Source organism: Salarias fasciatus, chromosome 16, assembly GCF_902148845.1.
Source record: "Salarias fasciatus chromosome 16, fSalaFa1.1, whole genome shotgun sequence".
Lineage (NCBI taxonomy): Eukaryota > Metazoa > Chordata > Actinopteri > Blenniiformes > Blenniidae > Salarias > Salarias fasciatus.
Window position 1 is genome coordinate 29,458,920 of NC_043760.1, and position 24,337 is coordinate 29,483,256.

A 24,337-nucleotide genomic window follows, 5' to 3' on the forward strand; every position below is an offset into this window, starting at 1 on the left:
TAAAATTCTAATAAAGCGGTTTACAACAGCAAAACGTTCTGATCATGAAACAATGACAGTGTGTGCTGTGGCAGTTGTGAGGTGAAGTTAATAGGTCACTGGGGATCGGCACAGATCCGTCACCTGGTCGCCGTTATGTGTCTTTTGTTCCGTCTGAACTGCTGCGTTCTGCAGTGACAGAGCGCACCCAACATTTTAACTTCTCATTGTTTTTCAAATGCACACAAATTTAATCGTTAGTATGCAAATCTTAAACATCACTGCCTAAGTCATCATCCACGTGTGTGTGTGTGTGCGTGCGTGCGTGCATGCGTGCGTGCTCGTGGCTTCCAGAAAATGGTATCTGTGATTATTCATGTCATTCAGAAGAGTGATTAAATATTCCTCATACCCTCGGAGCAGCGAAACAAATGAAGCACGGCCGCGTTCTAACAGGAGCTGACAGATCTTTTAAATAATGTTTATTTATCGGCGGTAACGGTATTTCCAGGCCTCGTACGGCCCTCTGGCGCGTCACTCCGGCCGCCGCGGGCCCGACGGTGCCTCCTCCGCTGGCATTTCCTCCAAAAACTTTGCAGAACTTGGCACTGTGTTTACGCAGCTTCTTCCACTTATCTCCAGATATGAACAGGAAGGATGCTGGGACAGAGGAGGATGTGGAGACGGGAGACCATAGGAGCACGGTTTCATAAGCGTAGAGGAAATGAAGGAAGTGAAATGTGTTGTGTGTTGCTTGTCTCATGATATAATGGCCGTAATGAGAGCTGCAGAGCTCCCAAAGTTTAAAATCAACACTTTTATAGCACTGAGAAAGTGTTGTAGAGAGTTGATTGACTTTTAAAAAAAAGATACATTATAAAGTAACTGTAAGTATAAGGGCAGGCTAAATTACAATTCAAATGTATAAATTAATAAATGAATATATGAACATATTCATTAATCATCTGCATGGAGATACATTATTCACTGCTTTCAGCAGCATCCTAGCTAGGGATATCATTATACTTCCATTAATATAAAGTCTACTTTTACCATTGCAAAACCGGAGCGCCACAGCATTCACGCAAGATTTTACTTTCAAGAAATGTCAGCCTTACTCGGGGTCAAAGGTACAGTTTTGCAAGTTGAAACTGGTATAAAAGCGGAGCGGCAGGCAGCAGCCAGAGGACGGGGAAACACATGGAGCCTGGCGGAGGGAAGGACGGCGGCGCTACGCCGGAACGCCAACTCCGGCTGAAGACTGGACCGCTTTTCATCTCCACTCCGGGAGCAGAGCAAAGGAAAGCTGCAGGTACAGCACCACCAGTGTGTGTGTGTGTGTGTGTGTGTGTGTGTGTGTGTGTGTGTGAGCTGAATATTTGTTGGTGAGCTGCAGCTTTGTTTTCTTTCTTTCACTTCCCTCTCCTGACTTCTGCTCTTCCACTGAAAAATCTGTCATTTCTGCCGAAGCTTCTTTAAGCTGCAGCTTTAAACATCCTCATTCATGAGTTTTAAACTCTTCGCTCTCCTAATCAGAACCACGCTCGCCCGAAGCGGTGCGGCGATATTCCGTTGTCGTGTCTGATGTTGGGATCAGAAACCGAAGGGTCCCGTGGAGCGGCGGCAGCGGCTCCGGCAGGATGTCACCCCGTAATCATCCGGGAGCCGTGACTCTAATGTCGGCACAGATGTAGTTCAAGTGTTAATAACAGGGCCGTGAACGCAATGCATCATTTTCATAAAAGTTGCTCTCATGAATGGAGGCTGCATACGAAGCAACTCTTATGAATACACATGAAGAGCCCAACAAAGAGACATTTGAATAGTTACATTTGAATTGTATATTTATTTACCATTAAATATGGTAAGCAGTGCTTGTGCCCGCTTGTGTTTTTGAATTCATTTGAGCGCGGTGACACGCTAACGACTAGCAGACATGACAGTCCGCTCTCCAAACGCAGCATTAATATACATGTGTAACATTAAAACGGGGCTTTGTAGTCCGGCAGGAAGGAGCAGGAGCAGCGGTGAGCGTCCCGCTCGGGTCAAACCCCAGGGCCAGCATCTGAAAACGCTCTGCTCACTCTCACTGGGCTGCCGTTTCTGCGCTTTAGACTGCACACACACTCATACACACACACACACACACACACATACATATGGAATAAAAAGGTGACTTCCTGAACTGCACACAATATTGATGAGGAAGAATAAAATAATAACAGAGTAAATTTCAGGCTATATTAAAAAGTTAAAAAGAAATTAAAAAAGTGAAAGAGGAGCAGCCTTAAATTCAGCAAATCTAGTCAATCAGATGGGGGGTTTTTTTGCGTTCAGTCACACATGCTGATGCCTGAAGTGTATTTGAAGGGAATCGCTTTGATTTGTTGTCTGAAACAGCATTGATAAGCTGCATGTTAAACATCAGGACACAGCTTCTGCAGCGTCTGGATTCCACAGCAGACTGAATAAAAGGTGAAAAAGGTTGAAAGAATCTGTCGGCTTCAGCTACTGGTAAGAACCAGAATTTCTGTAGAATTCTTGAGATTTCTTGAGATTGAAAAACAAAAGAAAACTTGACTTTTCATGGACCGAAAATACTTTTTGTAATGTTCACAATTACAGATTTTTTAAATTGTTTGCTTTGCTGAAGTCTGTGCTGTTAAGAAGCTGTGATCAGGGAAGATACTGAAGGTGTTCTGATAACGGCTCGGATCTGAGAACTTTATCTTGAAAACAGCTTTAGCGTGAAAACAGGGCTTCGCGCCCGTCCTGTTCAGACCCAGTCTGGGAGTCAAACCTCAGGGCGAGTCCCTCAGGAGGAACATTCTCTTTACACTCCTCTCTGGTTCCTCTCAGGAAAATTCACGGTTGAATATATATTTGAGGTGGAAATATGGATCTAGGTTCCCAAGAATAAGAGTTTCAGACGGCCTCATAGGCCGTCTGTGATTCAAGACCTCTTAGTAAAGGATGGTATTTAAAATCAATAGTGGCTGTTTTCTACATGTGTTCACACACAAAACTATCGAAAGGTTTAAGCTTCTGAATTTGAACTGCTTATAAAAAAGATGAATATTGTCAAAGGAGAAAAATAAATGTAATTACAGGAGAGGGTAAATTTCGTTAATGGTAAAATCCCTCAGTATATCTAACCACGTCTGTCTGGGTTCCCATGAAGAGAGAGACACTGATCAGAACCAGATTACAGCCACAGGACATCTGCGCTCACATCTAAAAAAAAAAAAAACCCTCCAAACTCCAGTTTTCTCTAAAACTGAGCGCCGAAAAAAAACAGCGTGGAAAACAAAGGCTGGTCACAGAATCTGACATCTCCCGTTAAGTGATGAAAAAAAACCCAGTTATCAACACATATTGATTTTTTTTTTTTACTCCAAACCCAAAACCTTTTTACCGCACAGAACACAAAACAAAACTGGCTTTAACCGGGACAGACGGGCTGAGCGTAAAGGACGACTGCCACTGAGAACGATCGCTTGGATCCACAAACAAACAGGAGGAGCAGGAACTCCGAGGTGACGGTCAGGGCACAGGATGAACACACCTGACGATGAACTGAGGGGGAATTATCAGAATAATTAATTTGGCATCACATTTAATAAGTTTGATGAAATAATTATGTAAAATAATGATGTAAAATGAAGGAATGCTCCCATTATTCTATAGAGAAGCAGCTGAAAAGGATCTGAAGGTGGAGATAATTACATTAGAAGTATGTCATTTCCTATTTCAGCGTGACATCTTGTTAAGTCTCGGTTTTGGGGACGGAGGTGGCGACAGCTGCACCGTTCACGTTGGGACAGATCGACGTTAAAGCCCCAGTGACTCTGAGGCACCGCCGCCCAGTGTTACCACGCTGCATAGGAAATCATATGCGAGAGGTATGTTTGAATATTCATGACCGAATCCGTCGGCTGCTCGTACTGGAGCATTAATTAACTGCTGGAGGGGAAGCTCAGCCCAAACACACACACACACACACACACACACAGACACACATACACACAGCCGACTGAATCACAGCGATCGCCCAAAACTATGGAAAAGTGAGAAATATATAAATAATGAGTGTCAACGCAGCACGGATCCCGTGAACAGAGGCAGAAACAGTTTTTTAGGATTTTTTACAGTTTATCGAACAGCGAAGAAACAAGAAAGTGAAATGAAAAAGAAAAACTTCCTGAGATGTTCCTGACTGGGTGCAGCTTGTCAAGCGCTTCGCTCCCAGATTAGGATTACTGGCTGCAGTGTGTGTGCCATTAAAAATGAATATTCAGGAGGGAAGATGGCTGAAGAGTCCCAATCAGCACCTACACAGTTGCTCTGGCAGTTAAAAGAGAGCCGCTGAGAGGAGCCGGGCCGTGAAAGACATTAGCATGCCTTTGAAAGCGGAGACCTTGCGTACGAACAAGGGCTTTCCATACACACTCTGGAATGTCATTGATATGCACACACTGCGGCGTGGGGCCATAGCATGCTAGAGGGGCAGAGAGGGCCCACTCGGTACAGGTGTTGCTTTCACCGGCCAACGCTGTAACGACCATTCTCACACCGCCAGCGCCTCTTTACGCGTCGCTGAGCTCCTCTGAACTTCACTCAAACTGAGTTTTCACTGCTGTAAAAGATAATATATGAGGAATATAGATAATTGGATTCAGCGCTTGTACATTTTTTTTTTTTTTGCATCTCCTCCACGATCTTTAATAAATATGTTGCCTCATCAAAGAGATTCTGTTGAACGTTTCAAGACGCACGCCAGCAAATGTGTAGATTTTCGACTGTTTGTTTGACGACCTGAGTTACTTTTTGTGCCACTGCCACCGGTGACCTATGTGCTCGACTCTCTGAATAATGCATGGTGATTATACCACGTAGCCCTCTGAATTGTAAATTCCCACAATTATACAGCCCATTGTCTATTCATTATTTCAAAACGAATGGGAAATTATGTAAAACTATCTCTAAAGAGGAAAGCAGCGTGTAATATGACTTGCCATATTGTTCATGCAATTCAAATACTTTGCTTTTTCTGAGAGTTGAAAGTAATCAGATTTAAATGAAATCCGACTTGCATGTCATGCGGGATTATGATACATTTGGAAGATAAGCTATGATAACTACACTACGTGCCACGAGGTGAGAGCGCTCAGGCAAAGAGTGTTTTCCAATTAACTCAAACCTCCCTCAAGGTTAAATATAGCGGCGCTGACTGAGGGCTGAACTCTGCTTCTTTTCTTGACCGGACGGCTGAAACATCGCGCCGCGTCTCGCTGTGTCTCTCCTTTTTGATCCCTTCGCTCAAACAACACACAGGTATGTAAAAACAGGAGGCGAAAGCTGAGGAAGAAATGTTTTTCTCTCTCTGTGTCTTTCCTTTGGACCGCCAAACATTTGATCTTGTGTGAAAGTGTGGTTATGATGAATTCAGATGGCGTGTGCAGAGAGTTTGTTGGACAGGCTGTCTCAGGAAAAGCAGGGCGAGCGCACGCCTCTTTCAGACAGTCTCTCGTGTCTCAGAGATCGAAGGCATTCGCCCTGGAGAGCCCTTTACATTTGGGCACGGTGACGAAACGCACTTCAGTCATAAAGGAGTCAGCAGAGCCTGAAGGTCAGAGGTCGAAATGAGACGGCGTCCACCTGCCGCTCGCTCTCCAGCCGCCAAACTGCAACTCCCAGTCAGCCCATCCGTCCGTTTGAATTTCAATTCAGCTGAAGTTCTGTTCAGAAAAGAGTTTAGAACATAACTGTAGGTCTGAAATGAGATTTATTCTACTGAAACGGCTACTTCTCATAGGTCTTCACACTTTTTTATTAAATTTATTAAATGTATGCATTTTTAACTTGATGTATTTAATTGTTTAAATATTCTGTATATAAAAATGTATCATTCATATTATTTATAAATGGAAACAAATACTAAAATCTACATTTCCTTGTGTAAAATACATCTGATGATTAATTACATGCTGATGTATTTTTCTGTAAAAGTTCTGGATTTTCAGTTGCTCTGTTTTTTGACCATTCAACGTCCAGCTGGAGCCCTTGAAGCAGCGTTTGAGGCGGCAGTCTCCCAGTTTTCAGAACCCTCCACCAACGAGAAGCTCATCCTTCCACCTCAGCCTCGTCCCTTAAATCTCCATTATCCCTTTTTTAAAACCTGTATTTTTGCATTGCGGTGCTTTCATAGCAGTCTTTCTGTGCTCGTCTCCACTCACGTGCGTGTTTGAGCTTCACAATGCAATGAGGCGTATATCCAGTCTTTGGAGGCTGCATTCACATTCACGGAGGATTTTAGATTCAGCTGCGAGATGTGGATGGAAGTGCAGCACTGCAGGCCACAGCTCAACAACAGCTAGAGGTAAACTGCACATAAAGGCATGTTATGGTGAATTACAGTCAACTAAAACAATTGAACTCTGAATGAGAAATTTTATCACTCAAAACGGTGTGAATGTGTCTGAAAGACATCTGAAATGTGACCTTCTTTGTTTGATTCTGCTCCGTCATAAGTTTAAATTCATCCCATCACTTTAAAATGCAGCCTTTGCCTTCAGTGGGCTTACGTTCTGGACATGCAGGACAACGGCTTCCCCCCCTCCTCCTCCTCCTCCTCGCTCTCTGAAAGTGTTACCCTCTCATCCTCTATCTCCCCTCATCCGCTATTCTCCTGCTCACCTCCTGCTGCACTCCATTCCTCTGCTGAGCACAGGTATTTGTTTAGGAATCTCTCGGTGGAAATTATACTCCATCTCCGGCGCTCCCTATCAACACACAATTATCATGGGCAATCATGCAGAACAGTGCTGAATTCAGCTGGGACTCCCACTCTGATGACATTACTGACTGCCAGGCCCGGCTTCAGCGCCACACCTGCACTCAGCCTCTCTCTCTCACTCTCTCTCCCATCCATGTCGTCACACACCCTCTCTTGGATATGGATAGAGAAATGATTAAACATTTTTTTTTTTTAATCTTATTAGGATTTCATTTAAACCAGGAAGTCCACCAGATAAGAAATCTCTTTCCTCGGGGAGGCTTGGCTGAAAGGGCCGCTCCGACTCAAACAGGACCAATCCTTGGATCTTATCTGGCGGTTTATTAGCATGGGCCCACCTACGAGGCCTCCGCCGCTGACCTGCGCCGCTTTGCCTCTGTGCAGCGCCTCGATGGCCGAAGCTGAGGCTGCTCGGCATGAGGACGGCCTCTCAGCGTGTCTGAAATTTTGGAAGTGCGAGTCTCCCTCATTAGGAGTCCTCTATGAAGCCACAGTTAATCTCGGGAAATAATCAATGCATTACATTGTGACACTCTCCTCCTGCATTCTGAGCCAAAGCACAGATGCATTTCCCTATGTATGATAAGTACATTATAAATCTTAAAAAGGCCCAGAGTTGATGCAGACACGTGAAAATCAACACAGGAGTCCATTCAGATCCTGATCAAATGCTCCATTCATGAGTGAAATTACCATCCGTCTGTCAGCCAAGGTGCGAATTCTTTCATCTACAGATCCTACCTCTGAAGCTGTGATTAAATGCATAACGCCACATACACTCCACATAGACTCTAGATAAGCAAAATGGGATTTCTGCCTTTCAGGGTGTCAGTCCATGTGTGAACTAAGTGAGGCAGCAGTGCCATCTTGTGGTGTTTTCTTATTATTCATCCATCCTCAATCTACACCTCTATACCCAGACAAGGGGTGTGTGTGTGTGAGACAGACTGTCCTCACAGAACTCAGAGCAAATCACTGATTCATCCATTATGGTTATGGAGGGGGGTTCCAGGTGGAAATCCATGCAGGATGAGGGAGAACATGCAGATTCTCGGGTTTGAACCAAGCTCTGCCCATCGAACCACTTCACCACATACGATCATATCTAAATGAAAACAAACTCCCTGCCCAAATAAAGAAGAACGTGACAAACGGATTATTTGATCTCAGACACTGACTTGGGGATAGTTTCGTAGTCCCTCAGTGTCTGAGGCTCCTCCCTCAGGGTCAGGTCGAGGTCAGGGGTCAGGTCAGGGGGATGCCTTTCCCCAACACAACGATCCCCATGGACTCTATGCACAACTCAACCACTTCAGAAGGCTCCTTGTTTCCTGCCTTTCATGCTAGGACGAGCGGATTAATGCAGGTGTGTCTGACCATTACTGTTGTGGTTCCAGAGGTCAGACACACCTGCATTAATCAGCTCGTCCTATCATGAAAGACAGGAAACAAGGAGCCTCCTGAAGTTCAGGACGTGGTGAAGTTGTGCATAGAGTCCATTATGTCCTGAAATTAAATCCAAATAAAAGGAGATATCTGAAGGTTAAAACAAGAAATATTTTCACCAAAACAAAGGTTTTGATGACGGAATTTCTTGTATGTGTAATGGAGATCAATTCGGTTTTTTTCCTCCTGGATTTTAAATTAATATTTAAAGTAACAAAGATGAAAATCCTGCATTCAATTACAAAACTTTACATGGCAAGACAGAGTGGATGAGGCATTATAAAAATAAAAACTTACAATTTAATCATAAATGCGTTTTCATGTAACTCGTGTTTTGTTACTGTTGTAACTGATGTTAAAGTTAGCAGCTAGCAGTTAGCTTTAGCCTCTAAAGAAGACGCCGTCATGGTCATTATTAAACATGATCTCACCGCTTCGTGATGTTTGTCTGCAGTCTGACGGTTCGTTTCGGCTGTTTTCTCGCTCTTTCCTCGGTTTCCTCACTAATTGGTGGTTCGGGGTGTTATCGCTGTGTGTCTGCTCACTGGCGTGTCCCCTTCCTGAATGAGCACGTGCACACACACAGACAGCAGGTCGCTCAGCCAGGCACTTTCCAAATATTACATTTTGTGACTTATTCTTAAAATAAATAACCTTGATCAAGTACAAGACATTTCCAGGTTATTTTTTATCCAGTAAGACACCAAGATTTCATGATGATTTTATGACTTGCTATAATGGCATTTCCACCTATCTGTTTTATTACATTAAAATTCATTTGAATTCATTCGTTCCCAAATACCACGAGTTTAGTTTTGTCAGTGATAATTTATTTCTGCCAAGCATTTCTTTTATTGACACATTCCTGCTGTTGTCCTCAGTATAATAATCAATTTCCCCCAGAACAAAATAAAACTAGTGTCAACTGTAAGTATAGTTGGTTTTAAAATGTTGAAAACTTTGCAGATATTTTTTTTTTAATATAAAGGCTGAAGAGTATTGCGTGTACAACAATTCAATAAAGGGAAGATCAAATGCAAACAGACCAAAAATTGTATTTCACAAGTTATTGCTGTGAAAAAAAAAACTCCCTGAACAGGAAAAAAATTCCCACATTGCGTCCTAAAAAAGATTTCACATTCCAACTGTCGCAGGTTCTCTGCCTTTAAAATGTATATTCAGAATATCAGTTTATTGTTAATAAGTTATAAAAGATCATTTTAAAGAAACTTGAGGGGAAAAAAGACCTTGTACAGTAATTTGTCCAATAAAGGGTTAATTTTCATTTCATTCATGGATTCAAAAGCACAGGACGTACCTGCATTCCTACACTATAGGAATGTACAGCAGCTTGTTTTCAGCTGTGGTTGGTTTTAAAGTAACAGAGAGAAAGATCAGTGGAGTTGCTCCAGTGTCAAATGAATTTATTCTGTACAGTAAAGCTTCCACTTTTACATTCGTATTGCAAACGCCACTAAAAAAACACGTCTTTTTTCAGATTCTCACCTCACAACTTCAGGAGAAGATGGACTGAACAGTCAAACTTCAGACATGAAAAATCAAACATAATGAACAGAAGACGTGACTCATTCAGTCAAACTGCAACTAAAGGACCTGAAAACTGCACATTCTCACAATATGTACATTAACAGTAATACAGAAGAGACTTTTTAATCATATATATATAATTTGATTAAAATAAGTCATAAAGTGATCATTTTTAACATTCATATAGTTGTTTTGTGCACCCAGAATACAGCTGTTCCAAAGCACCACCACAGGCAACCACACTCTTTAAAATACTGAAATAAGCCACACTGTTGGTTGAAATGTCCCTTGTTACTGAGGAACATTCTCAATACAGTTTGAGATTTAGATTAAGCTTGATGTGCCAGATTTAAATCAAAACGAGTACCACAGGTCTAATCAGTCTGTCAGAGTCATCTGAGTGGTTCCAGCTTGGCGGATGGTTTTCACCACGGAGCTGCCAAACGGCCTGCAGTCCCGCTGTCACCTGGCAGAATGCAGACAGCGACTGCAGGCTGGGGTCAGTTGTAGTGAATCCGGATGGTCCGGCCGATCAGGAGGAAGAGGAGGCCGGCCAGCAGGCAGAAGAAGATGCCGACGGGGGCGAACATGAAGGACAGGCCGTAGCTGAAGGACAGCTGGAAGTTGGGACAGAGGGTGGAGCGCTGGTGCTCGATGTAGACGTTCACCACGTCCAGCACCTGCAGCCACAGCACGTACATGACCACCACGCACAGCAGGAAGAGACCTGGAGGAGCAGGAGACACGGTCACACTCAGGAAATCCACCCAGACCAGCCTCGCTGCACTCGACTGTCATCTGGAGCTGCTCACACTGAAGCACACAGTCAGTCACACAGAGCTTTAACACGTCAAACAGTTTATGACTGTAAATGAGGAAAACCTGAGTGCTCAGAACTGCTTCCTATGAGATTTGTGTTTTCATTCATTTCAATTCAGTTCAGCTTTATTTATGAAGTACCAATTCCAACATAGTCATTTCTACACTTTTACAGAGCAAACCCAACAGATCCACACGAGCAAGCATCAGTGACTGTTGAAAGGAAAAACTCCCTTTTAACAGGAAGAAACCTTTGCAGAACCAGGCTCAGAGATGGCGGCTTTCTGCTATTCCGGTTGGGGTGAGGGGACAGAAAGAGGAGGAGAGAGGACAGACAGTTTCTTGTATCAACATACAGTACATTTCATGTATAAGGAGAGAGGTGAGCTGGTTCCACACGGTAGGATCCCGGGATTAAGGAACCTCCTGCACCCGCGGGGTCTGGGCCCTTTAGATCAATGGATCAGCTGTTTTGATTGATGCCCAGTTAGAAACTGTTTGCACCCATTGAGTCCAGGCTGTGGGATGTTGTTTAATGAAAACACATTGACTACTGTTTGGAGAGTGACAACATGACTGAAAAATGTGTAAATGAGTCTGAGGCAAACAACAGAAAAAAAAAAAAACACAATACCTGCATCTGATGTATGTGATACCTGCTTCACTTTGCTTTTACTTTATTTTTTGGTGTCATTTTTGTTCAGGAAACAGATAATGTCATATTTTCTGTTTGGGCAGTGTGAATTACATTTCTAGCAAACATTGCTATATGTAGACATTTCTTTGATTTGATAATTTTGTTGTTTTTCTACAGTGTATCACGTCAGATGAGGCCTTCACTGACCGTCCCTGATGTACAATCACTGCAGCACAACTCACTGATTAAAAAAACTGTTCAACCTGTAAGATGGAAAGCTGAATGTTGTGCTGTGACTGGCTCTATGTGAACGGAACTGAACTGAACTGAATTAAACAGATTTACTTATTTCTTTAATGGATGTTGCTCACCGGCGGTCAGGAAGAGACCCCCTCCTGCTTTGTACAGACGGTGGCTGGCGAAAGGAGCAGCACAGATGATGAAGAACCCGGCGAGCGCCACGGCCACCACTCCAATGAGCATGAAGACGCTCCAGAAGCCTCTGTAAACTGAACAAGGTTTCCCTGCTGAGCAACAGCTCTGCTGCACCGTGGAAACAGATTCACTGACTGACTGAATGAATGAATGAATGAACGAATACTCACTGATGGCAGAGTCGTACTCGGTGCTGTTGTGGGTTTGGTGGGAAACGGGAAACGGGAAGAGGTAGGCGGGCATGCACTCTTTGGAGTGAGGCTGATTTGCTGCAGAAACAAAGGATGAAATGATGATATTCAGATGAAGGTGTGAAATAGTCCAGAGTTAGAATGTATCTATATGTTTTAAACAATGAACACTTGAAATGATGAAGGTATTTCTAAATAGGCCTACTATGTAAATCATATATTGGTGTGGTTTTATTAAAAAAAAAAAAAAAAAAGAACCCAAATGCTGCCAAACTTTGGTGCAATGAAGTCAAGAATTCACATGTTGAACTTAACAACTGTGTTTTCATCACTTTTCTTGGATCTATACTTTCACTGTTGGTGAGTCTCTGAATCAAATGATGTGACTACAGCATGACAATCGTGCACTTGTTCTCTGAAGTGTGTTTTTTTTTTATATCACGACATTCTCTCCTCTGCGCTTTCCTCTTCCAGCATGTGAAATTCCTCGGAGCCTCACAAGGTCTGCTCGTCTCTGGAGGCTGTTCCTGACAATGAGCCACCATTCAAAGACGCCATCAGAGGCCGGATGACACACAGCCGCCTGACGGCGAGCCGCCATAACATCACATGGCGCAGCCTTGGAACCGTCACGCCGTTCCTGATATTTATTGAGCGGCACTCTTGTTTATTTGTGTGGTTATTATGTGGAGCAGCAGAGCTCTGGACCGAAGGAAGCTTCCTGCTTTAGCCAGACATTAAGTTCAGAAAACAGAGAATAGAAACGTTTTAAAAGCTGGTTTAGCTGAAATCCATTTGGAGTAGTTGAAATGCTAATAAAGGAGGAGCAGTTTAGGCTAAATGGTGATTCTAGACGAAGGTGATTCGCCTCCACATCATTTCTTTACTTGTTTTCAGACCCTGACTGCTGGACAGCAGACAGAATGTGGGGATAACTGTTAGCATGCAGCGATCTGCACAGCAGGGTCAGACTCACTGAACCACAGCTTCCACAGGAGGTTTTCATCAGCCGTGTCGCCTTCGAACGAGCACCTCCAGAAGAAGCCTTCATGGTACAGCGTCACGCCGCCGCCGGCCTCCTCCAGCCCGTCTCCGCGCTGAAACAACCACACAATAAGGTTTTAGTCCATCTTTTCCTTTCATGCACGTGACGACTTCATGAGGTGATTGAAGACGGCGAGAGGCAGGTGTACGGCGCGCCGCCCCAGTGTCACGGAGCAGCTGTTGATTCAGGTCAAAGGTCGAGCTGAGAGGGCACCCTTCACCTCAGGCTGGTCTAGTTTAGCACGCGGGTCGAGGACGTTCTCGTCCTGCAGCCACATGCAGATAAAACCCTGAATGGCTCTAAAAGCAGCCATGAGAGAAACCGAAGCAGAACGGTCAGGATCTGGAACGGGCTGGAATCTCGCTTCAGGAGCCTCAGCCAGCGTTTCCATGATCTGTCACATTCACCAGTTCTACCAGGAACCCGACCCCGGGCCTTTAAATCTGAACTGATCGCTACACAACAAAGCTCTGGCTCCATTTCCACCACAGTGCTGTAAAGCAGACTTGAGTGAGTGGCGAGACAGTGATGGCATTGCTTCGCTCTCTGAATATAGATGGTAGTACGGTGGTTTTATAGTGGAGCCATCACACCCCGGCCTCTGGATCACTGCCCACTCACACAAGTATGTTCTAGCAGGTGATATTTAATATGGTGTCATTCCGCTGTGAGTTGTGCTGTTTGTATTTTTGACATTGGGTCACATGGTCTTATACTACGTCTCAATCGCTGCATAGCTGCACACACACTGCATTATGGAGAGTCTGATTACCGGGCCGGGTCCTGCAGGGATGGCGCCCCGCTCTGCAGATCATCTACTGAAAGACTGATTGAAGCAACTGATCAGATCCCAGAAGAGAACAAGCAGCTTTGTGTCTATTTTGAAACCCCACCATCTTCCCTCTGATCATAAATGATACTTGATATCAGAGTTTGGGAGTGTAGGAATTGCAGCAGCATGACACACTATTTATAGCTTAAACAGAATAAAGTGATCAGATTACTGATTTGAGTCAACAGCTTGAACAACTGGAATGACTATTTCACCTCATGAACACCCACATGATCAGGCAGTATGTGGCAGTCTGTTCAGGTTTAAGTCCGACACCCACCTCAATGGTGACCCCACCCGGGCCAGCGGGGTCGGTGGGGTTTGGGAGGCAGCTCTCTGAGGCCAGCAGCCAGTAATCCGTCCCGAAGGAGAGGAGGACGAACACAGCCGCCAGAGCCCCAAAGAGCCCTGCGAAAAACAGTGCCACGCTGAGCTTCATGGCCCACGGTCCACCAGTCTCTTGGCTCCTGGATGCCCCGGCTCAGTCACACCATGAACCTGTGAGGAACAGCCGCCTCTCACGCCGGGTACTGTCCACCGGGAACCTGGCTCTGGCTCTGTGCAGCAGGGTTCTGTTGGCTCGCTGAACCTCGGCTCTTCTCACGACTCTCTGTCGGTGTTATGGGAGGACAAAGTGGCCCACATGACTCCTCTGGACTCCCCCCTCCACTGGAGGTCTGCAGGCGGCCCAGCCCCCTCCCCCCCCACCACACCCGCGGCTATTTTTGGTGTCCGATTGAAGGCGGCTGCTCCACTCCAGCCCACCGTGGACCTGAATGTGTGGAGCATGTGGGGAGTGTGAAGGGAGGGGATCAACGCAGAAATAACCGGTGGCAACTAGACACCCGGCGTCTGCACGGGAATGTCAGGCAGGCTGAGACTGAAAGGACAGCAGAGCAGCAGAGCGCCGCTCAGGAGGATCCACCGAACCCCTGACCCACCACGTCAACAGATCCACACTGTGCCATCATCTCAGCCTGCTGCTGAGGAGCACACTGCACATGTACCAGACTTTAACCCTCAGACCAGCTCAGAAAACCCCCTTCAAACGCCTCCATCCGTCAACTACATTTCATTCTGAAAGTGTTTTATTTAAAAACATGAAACCAACAATGAGGCTTGTCATTGAGGCTTTTTACTCGTGAACTCTGATGGTTTTCATACATGTCTTTAGTTCTGTGTGTCATTTCAATCTGTTTCGGTTTTTCTTTCAGTCCAGTTTCATGGTGGATCTGTGTCGGGGAAACTCTGGGAGTGTTAGCGTCTCAGAGGAACATTTGGCAGTGAACTATCATGTGGACGTCGGCTAATTTACACACTCATGCGACCACAGGCACCATCCACACACTCACTGCCAGTGTGTGTGTGTGTGTTTGCTGATCTTTTTATAAGTAATTATCACCTGATTAATGCAAAGAGATCTACATTTATATAAAAAAATAAATCTTCTCAGTTTTCACAAGTTGCCTGGAAGTGGTCATGCTTTAAGTGAGGTTGTGTCTCTGAGTTCGCCCAATGGCTGGGCGCATGGAGGGATTATTTACAGCAACAAAACAAAAAATTACATATGCATCCATAAGGGCTCCTGTTTCATTAATTTTATTTTTTACTTTGATCATTAAAAAAAAAAAAATTACAGCTTTTAAAGGTGCATTAAGGAGTTTTACAACCTTAAAAATACTTATTTTCCACCACAAATATGTTACACATTTTTAATGATGTGTACAATGTGCCCTGACATATTCATTACAAGTACCTCTAGCAGCGCTAAATTGTCACTTGAAAGTTGCAGTGCCGGTCCGGCACCAGCATTTTTTGGGGGAAAATTTGAAAGGAATGACGTAATGCGCGCTCCGGCTCCTTGAGTTTCGATTTGTCCGCCATTACTCCGCCAGATGCTTAGTGAGCAACAACTGAGCAGGAGCTTCCAGGAAGTAAGAAAAGACTGGCTTCTAGCACTGCCACAACTCCAGCACAGACTCCACCAGGGAAAAGAAACTTAAATCTTACTTGAGCGCTTCTAAACGAGCGAAGACGAAGTCCCCCTCTTCCGTGCATGCGAGGCACAGGGACGAGTTTTTCACTAAGCTGCATTACACCCAAGGCCTGCAGGAGGCGCTGTTTCGCATAAAACGTGCGAACTCCTTAAGGCACCTTTAAAAGAATACTCCAAAGATTTTGAACCCACACCCTATCCCTATCGTTTACAAAGTGAGATAAGCCCATAAATACCTTTTTTGTGTCCGTTCGTCCAGTGCCTGGCTAACAGCTGTTAGCATCGTAGTTAGCTTAGCTCAACTACGGCAGGTGAAGAGGAAACAGAGCCAGACTGAGAAAGTGGACAAAATACTGAATTAAATGTCACTTAAGGTGTTTATTCTAAGGACATCTGTCATTCTTATCATTTACTTTTTCTTCATTCAGGTTTATCTGAAATTAATCAATAAATAAATATGTATCATGGTCTGCATGCTGGATTTGAGTCATCCTGTTTATGCGAATGTATGAACACCTTTCTGTCATGGCAGGGAGCAGGACAGGCTCCAAAACATGATCAATCACAAGGAGTCTGAGGATAAAATGACGTGTTTTCTGTTTGTTTTGTTCCTGCAGACTTCACTGCCCCATCAGTGACCTCTTCAATAAATGAGTTGATTAGTTCATGTTGAGTCTTTGTTAGGTAATGAGAATACATCCCAGTGTGTGTGTGTGTGATTCCATCAGAACCTGATTCAACAGTTCATTCATTGAATATTGAAGAAAGAAATTGCTGAGTTGAGCTGTGTCGACCAGCGCAACAAAGTGACCTCGGAACTGAAGGATCTGATGTGACGAATCAAAAACTTTTGTCAGTTGCCGCTATGTTTCTGCTTTGCTGTCAATAGTTTGATTTCTTAATTTTTTTTCTCAGAAACTGTCCATCCAGCTCTGTAACCATCAAACTCATCCCTTCATCGTGATTGCACTCAGTGTTCCAATGCTGCTGTTATTAACCCTGTTATTAATATTTTTTTTACACTTTTCTGTCAAAAAAACATCCTAAATCCAATGGCTAAACTGATCACACACAAAACTGAAACACTAACACGCTCCTGTGCCCCCATCCTCAAAGGGTAAATCTGAATGAATCCATGAATGGTTAAAGGGTTTGAATTAAAAATAGTGTCTCAGTACATACCAGAACCAGAAGCTCTACTACCAGTCTACTTGAATTCACCCAATTTTTCAAAAAAATTAGATATATGTGATTCAAGCTGGACAATAAACATTTCCGTTGTTACAGTAAATTGATCAATGCATTAATGCAAATTCTATGCTAAGTTTTGTAACTGATGCAGCTTTTTGAATTTGGAATACATAAATTGGCACAAAAATGGCTTTAGACCTCTCAAAATACCACAAATGCGTGTGTTTAGCTCTTTAGTTTGCTAACCCCAGTCATGGAACAGGACTGATGTTCTACAGGATGACTGCTATCTCATTAAAATAGAATATTAAGGGAGAAATCAATAAATAAATAAATGACTGTGGCTTTTGATATGTTTGTTAAATTCTACTGACTTTAGCAAGCTACAACACTTTAAAAATAAGTTGGAAAAAAGTGTAGATTCAAATTCAAATCAACTCGTGCAGTTGATGTAATGCTCAATTCTCTCCAGAAGGTGGCAGAAAAGTAACAACAATTTCAAGTAATATGATTTTTAAACTGAGGCCACTGGTGAAAAAAAGTCACGATTTAATTTTTGAACAGTGACGATAAAAAAAATAACAACTGTAAGAACATGAGACCACTGAAAACCTGTGATTTGCTCACCTGAAAAAATAAACGTGTCAAAACATAAAGAAAAAAAAAGAGGCATCTAGAGGTTTTTTTTAGAACATTTTTTTGTTTTGTTGTGAAAACATCACATTGTAAAGTAACGTGGTTTTGAACATTAGATAATCAGTCCAGTCAGTGACGTCATGGGCGAAACCATCTCCGGTTTCAGACAGGGGGGTGTTCGGACAAACAGCACGGTGCTCGACGCCCAATAAATCAAACTAAATCCGAGTCCGAGTCATTGATAGGCGCAAAGTTTGATTTTTCATATCAAATTCTTCATTTATGGCTCCTTTAGGACAGGAAGGAGATATTAAATGCAGTGCGTGTGAGCACACACCCCGGTACGCGTCCACCGCTGGATATTTGTTTTTCCGGAGTGGATCATGGACAGTAGAGCGGAGCAGCGCTTCCGCCCGGACTGGAACCGGGCTGCCGCAGCGGGAGGATGAGCAAACACACATGTAGCCCCTCCATCCGGACGCCCCGAGGACGCACGACCATCATACAATGTGTGTATGTGGTGGGCTTCATGGTGAGTGACTGAAGCTGCTTGCTGTTCTGTAGACAGGCTGTCATCACAGGGATGGAGCAACACGTCCTCATATTAGACAAAAAACACACTGTCACATGCTTTAAAAACACAAATCAGCATCCCTCTTCACATTTACACTGGACGGGTCCTCCTTATGATTGAGGTGTTATTAATGTGTAGTTGTCTATATATGTATTCATTCAGTTTATCCATTTATTGCTTTGAAATGTTTTCTATGATGTGTTTTTATTGACAGACTGACTTTTCATCTGTGTGTGTGTGTGTGTGTGTGTGTGTGTGTGTGTGTGTGTGTGTGTGTGTGGGTGGGTAAAGGGTGTATTGTTTCTGTTTTTAGTAGCACGTTGTGTTTGTATGAAAAGTGCTTCTTCAGTGAAGTGTGATGGCTTGATTGGTATTTGCAGGACACTGATGGTTTCAGGTATAGAACTTGAATTGTAACACAACAAAAACAAGGACATTGCCTATTTTCATATTTTCATTTCTGGAAGATGCATATCCTTAAATAGCCTTCATTATCCTCTTCAGCCCTGTGCCACTCACACACTGCTCACACCAGTTCAGTCTTTTCTATGTATTCACAGATTTTAATTCTCTTTGTATCATCAAATGTCACAGACCTGCTGAAAGCATTGAAGAAAGCACCTTGCAAGGCTGAAGTAAATTCAAAAATATAGTTTAGTTTTTGTAATCTTTCCTCTTTCTCACAGGACTTATACTTTCCAGACATTAGAAGCTTTGACACTTTTAAAATGTTAATATTTATAAATGATTGTTGAATTAATAAAACTGATCCAATCACAACGAAGTTATCTTTATTAATTAGATCTTAAGGGATAATTGATAAACCAGATTTGGTTGATGGGAGCATGTGTGGTTTGAAATACTGTATGAAAGATAAGAGCTGACTTGTTGTCTGCAGAGCAGGTCGAATGATTGAAACATCTAAAAAAATCCAATCAGCTTTCTGTTTGTTGTGTTTTTCTCCTATGCTGGGACATTAGTACCCTTGAAGATCCACTGATCTCTAATGGACTGTGGTGGAACACTGTATGACTTGCTGTGTGGCTTCAATCAAGTGTTTGGCAGGAGTTCATCTGAGCAATGTGCACAAACAGCATGAGCAGCGGCTCCTTGGTTTATCTTCTCACACAGCTTCTGCTGAGCGCTGATTTATTCTTAAAAGTGAGATTTTGCTCGGTCCTGCTGGTCATTTACGCTCCCGTCATGTGTTCTGTGCAGGACCTGTTCGGAGTGAGCATGATCGTCCCGCTGCTCAGCCACCATGTGAAGGCGCTCGGGGCCAGTCCCACCGTGGCTGGCATTGTGGGTAAGCTGCGTCATTTTATTTTATCACTTTATTTATGAGAAGAAGTGACAAAATGTCAAAGACATCAAGATCAACCAGTAAAACCACTACCCAATATGTCTAATAAACAAAGAGCTTCCTGGTCTCACAGGGGCGTGCCTCTTAACCCTTTTCAACTACGCACACTGCTGGAAAAACATAAACCAGACAATTGAAATGTCTTCATCTTGTTTGTTCGTGTAGTTTGTCTCTTCTGCCGCTCCCACTCTGGATCTGGTTTGGAGTATGTTCATTACAGACACCGTGGGGAAAGACAGTGACACACCCATCACTGTGTCAACCATTACTGCTCACTGTTTGGTTTTAGACACTTTAATCCAAAAGCACTCCAATCTATCTGTCCATCTATCATATAATATCCTGTAAAACTATACTAAAGTTCAACTCAATGTTGGTTTATTGTGATTTGTTTTAATTCCAGTGACTTTGTAGCTGTAATAATAACAATATGATATTAATAACAGTAATACCTGTGAGGATATGCTCACTCTCTGCATCTGAGTGTGGTATTTAAACTGCACTGCTGTAGACAAGTGGTTTCCTCAAAGACTTATCAGGCCTGTATGAAAGATCCAACTGCTCCTAACTCCTCCAACCAGCAGAGGAAACTGCCCCCCCCCCCCCCCCCCCCCCACACACACACACACACACACACACACACACACACACACACACACACACACACACACACACACACTCTCTGGTCTTCATCTTTCTGATCGCCTCTCACCTGGAAGTCCGATACTGAACTCCCAAACAGAAACCACTGAACAGTCATCAGTCCAGTGGATACACAGTGTTTAATTAAGTTTTAATCTCGTACAGTCCCGTCTGTATAAGAGCAGAGTTTATGACCGACCGGTTGAACTGGATCATATTAGATTGTAAATAAGCAGCGAACACAGTGGCAGTTATCACCTGAAGGAACCTATCATTGATTTGCAAGAGTATATGACTTAGCAGGGTTCAGCTTAAGGTCAAGGTTCAAGGTGCTGAGTTTGCATTTTCTCCCTGTGCAATCACAGGTTTTCTTCTCACAGTTCAATATCACACACCATCGGTAACTAGTAGCTCTATGCTGGCGTTAGATGAGACTGTTCCTGTCTCTCTGTCGTGCTGTGAAGGACGGGTTATTGATCCACCGTTTTCTGCTTTCATCCAAAGTGATCTGGGCTCCAGTCCATCATCGTTTCTTGGTGTTTTCTGTCCGCTGCATTCAGAACATGAACCTAAACAGGGTTTCCTCTTGCAGGATCGACTTATGGCATCCTGCAGCTCTTCTCAAGCACAGTGGTTGTGAGTATGACTTTGTCTGTCGGTCTTCGTCCGTCCCTGCTGCTCAAGAAGACACGCCGTTTGTGAACGGCCGCATTCCATCAAAACAATGAACACTGGCAGTTTTAGGCTGATTGTGGTCATGCAACGCAGCCCAGTTTACACACACACACACACACACACACATTTTCTCAGAGACAAACCGCTGCCAGTCACATTCACCAGTCTGTTCAGGAATTGATCCGCTTCATAACCGCTGACAGACAGCACCCTTGAAAAGACACTGGAGACTTTGTTTGGTGAAGAGACGAGCTGCCGGCCGACACTTCTAAAAAATAAAATCCTTTGTTTTTCAAAACCGCTGCCGAAAAAGCCCAGTCTGACCGTGACGTTGTCCGCTGGCCCCTCACCGACCGAGCTCCTGGAATTGGTTGAATTCTCAGGGGTCATGCGACAGATTAGCCAGATAAGGGCTCGTCTGTTGGGTCCTGTGTGCAGACCGGCCGGATCCTGATGAGTGCGGGGATGTGTGAACAGCCGTGCGACTGTGCTAATCCCACGAAGCAACATTCAGAACACAGCAAACTCGATTGCTTCTAACGTCATTATTTCATCAGATTTGCAGTGTGCACGTATGTGTGGGAGAGAGCGAGAATCTAATAAAGGCTAGTGGGACAGCTTGAGCTGCCCGGTCCTCAGAGTTGTGGGATTTGATCATTTTCAGTCATCTGATCTTCAGGACAGTCAGTCGAAGCCCTGATGGAGGACTGTAGCGTCTCCCGAGTTAGAGGCTGGACAGCGGTTACGTCCAGCCTCCAGCCCAAGTGTGTCTCCTGAAGCCTCCCTGGTTGTGTGTGATCGGCAGGGCAGCTGGAGTGACGTGGTGGGGCGGCGCCAGTCGCTGCTGGCCTGCCTGCTGCTCAGCGCTCTGGGCTACGGCCTCCTGGGGATGTCCTCCAGCATCGCCCTGTTCGTCCTGGCACGCATCCCTGTGGGTGAGTTACACACACGGGGGGGGGGGGGGTCTCCTGGTCCTCGTCTTAGTCCTGGTCCAGATTCTCCTGGCCCTGCTCGTCTGTGTTCTTTCCTTTGTACCAAAAATTGGAATATTTTTCCAGCATTTTACTCGTTATTCACTCTCGCTCATTTCATGGCTTCGTGTGTCTGCTCTTTATCAATATCCACGATACCAAACAAATCAATTAATATTATCACTAAGCAACAATAATAACCAGAGTTTAGAAACAAACTCAGTATTTTTTGCTTCTTTCTTCCAGTTTGTGTGAATAGAAACACAATCCCGTTTTCTTTACTGTTGTTTAAAGTCGGATCAGTCTTGATCATATCAGCAGAATGTAATCAAACTGACATGTTGACTGAACTCATCCCATCAGTCATCACTGCTTCATTTTACTCCACCATCCTCATTCAGATCCGCAATACTCTGGATTTCTATTATTCTCATGAATCAACATTTAAATACTACTGCGACTTTGTTTTCCTCTCCTGCACGTCCCAGAGTCCAACTCCCAGTAACTTAGCTCCACCGCCCACCCCGCCCGGCCTGATCCTTCAGTCGGAGGCGTCCTGTTGCCCCGCCCCCCTCACACAGCTGCCCTCCTTTATCTGCGGCGGTCGGCCACTCCCTCACTCACCACGTGTTTTCTGTTCCAGGGCTGTTCAAACACTCCCTGTCTATCTGCAGGGCCCTGCTGTCCGACCTGGTGTCGGAGTCGGAGCGCCCCCTGGTGATGGGGCACTTCAACGCCGCCTCCAGCGTGGGCTTCATCCTGGGCCCCGTGGTGGGGGGGTACCTGACCGAGCACGAGGGGGGCTTCTACACCTCCTCCTTCGTCTGCGCCGCCATCTTCCTGGTTAATGCTGGTGAGGAGGGTGCCGGTCCCGCCGCCTCGCCGCCGGGCCTCCTCCTGATTGGTTCCTTCTGTGTTGGTGTTTCCAGGGCTGGTGTGGATGCTGCCCTGGAGCGAGACTCTGTCCTGCAGCAATGACAACAACAGCAACGACGTGAGTCGAGGTTGTCGTGACAACCACCTCAGTAAGACGGCGCTCAACGGCTCGGGGACGAACTGCCGCCGCGCCGCGGAGACCGATCCGGACTCCGGACGTCCCGAGCGGCCCGGCGGCGGCCTCAGACGGAGGGAGGGGTCTCTGCTGCAGCCCGCCTGGAGCCAGCTCTCCTCCGTGGGATCCAAGATCCACGCGGTGGCGTCGTCCGACATGTGGGACCTGTTCCTGGTGCGGCTGCTGATGGCCGTGGCCATCATGCTGTACTACAGCAACTTCTCCCTGGCCATGGAGGAGCGCTTCTCCCTCCGGCCCAAGGTGACGGGGTACCTGATCAGCTACAGCAGCACCCTGGGCGCCCTGGCGGGGTTCCTGGTGGGGCCCGTCACCCGGCTGTACGGGAACAACATGCCGGCGCTGCTGCTGCACTCCACGCTGCTCACCTGCTCCCTCATCTTCCTGTACGCCGCCGCGCCCTCGGTGTGGCAGGTGCTGCTCACCTCCACCTTCTTCGCCATTTCCACCACCATCGGCCGGACGTGCATCACGGACCTGGAGCTGCGGCGGGGCGGCGTCCGGGCCAGCGGCACGCTGATCGGGGCGGGGCAGTCGGTCACGGCGGTGGGCCGGGTGCTGGCGCCGCTGCTCTCTGGCCTGATGCAGGAGTTCAGCCCGTGCGGCCCCCCCAGCCTGGGCGTGGTCCTGGCCCTCGCCGCCGTGGCGGTGCTGCTGCTCAGGATCCCCCAGTGGGACCGGAGGGGCCTGAACCGAGCAGCGGCGCTCCTGAAGTCACAGTAGCTCCACAGGGACCCTCCACTGGAACAAGTGCTCTTATTGGCCGGCAGCCTCATGGTGGCGTCGCTGTTTCCTGTTCCAGCATTTCGAAGCCGTCCATGTGAAGGCCTCACGTGGCGAAGGGGGCAGTGCAGTCCTCCTCTCAGGGAAAGCTCAGCTGAAAACCGAGAGCGGCTTTCAGCGCCTGCAGAGTTCCGTGTGCTTCCTGAACGCCGTCGCTCGATCAGCCATAAGCACACGACTAAAACACGAGCACTCTGCTTCAAAAGCGTTTCTGTAACCACTACATGGTCTGATGTCCTGCTGATGGACGGTCCTCTGCAATAACTTTACTGCTTCACTAATAATCATGGAGATGACGGACTTCTTCTGCACTGAAAGAACATTTAATCTAACGGGGGATTAGATTCCCCGACCAGGACGGTTGTTTCCGGATGGACACTCGAGTCTCATCCATTTTACCTCAGCCAGCGCCAGTTATTCTGCAGATTCGAGGGGTGGTCGGAGTGAACGTACACTCCAGTTTTTGTGGGGGTTTTTTTTTTCTTATATCCTCTGAAGAGAGGAACGTTTTGAATGAGGTTTTTTTTCCAACTTTATTTCGAGCAGCTTGGTTTTTTTATAGACTGGATTTCCACTTTGAAAAGATGAAAGATGTGGGTTTTTATTGCTGTAGTGACCCAAATCATGAAAGTACCTGCTCTCTAAAATGCCAAAAAATTAATAAAAGAAAACCGTTTGTATGTTTGAGTCTGTTTTCAATCCTGCGTGA

At 45.4% G+C, this 24,337-nt stretch overlaps 2 protein-coding genes across 2 annotated transcripts; one reads left to right on the forward strand and one right to left on the reverse strand.

Annotated features, from left to right (window-relative positions):
- Positions 1–9,628: 9,628 nt before the first annotated feature.
- On the reverse strand, positions 9,629–17,960 carry tmem182a (transmembrane protein 182a). Its single transcript, XM_030112656.1, has 6 exons — positions 17,889–17,960; positions 14,009–14,338; positions 12,828–12,948; positions 11,831–11,929; positions 11,597–11,734; positions 9,629–10,496 (listed from the first exon to the last, which is right to left on the reverse strand). The coding sequence occupies exons 2-6, from the start codon at positions 14,165–14,167 to the stop codon at positions 10,270–10,272; spliced, it is 744 nt and encodes a 247-aa protein (XP_029968516.1). The 5' UTR covers positions 14,168–14,338; positions 17,889–17,960; the 3' UTR covers positions 9,629–10,269.
- mfsd9 (major facilitator superfamily domain containing 9) lies at positions 17,955–24,296 on the forward strand. The gene is made up of 6 exons (XM_030112655.1): positions 17,955–18,083; positions 19,344–19,431; positions 20,723–20,766; positions 21,611–21,740; positions 22,420–22,629; positions 22,706–24,296. The coding sequence occupies exons 1-6, from the start codon at positions 17,997–17,999 to the stop codon at positions 23,566–23,568; spliced, it is 1,422 nt and encodes a 473-aa protein (XP_029968515.1). The 5' UTR covers positions 17,955–17,996; the 3' UTR covers positions 23,569–24,296.
- Positions 24,297–24,337: the final 41 nt, after the last annotated feature.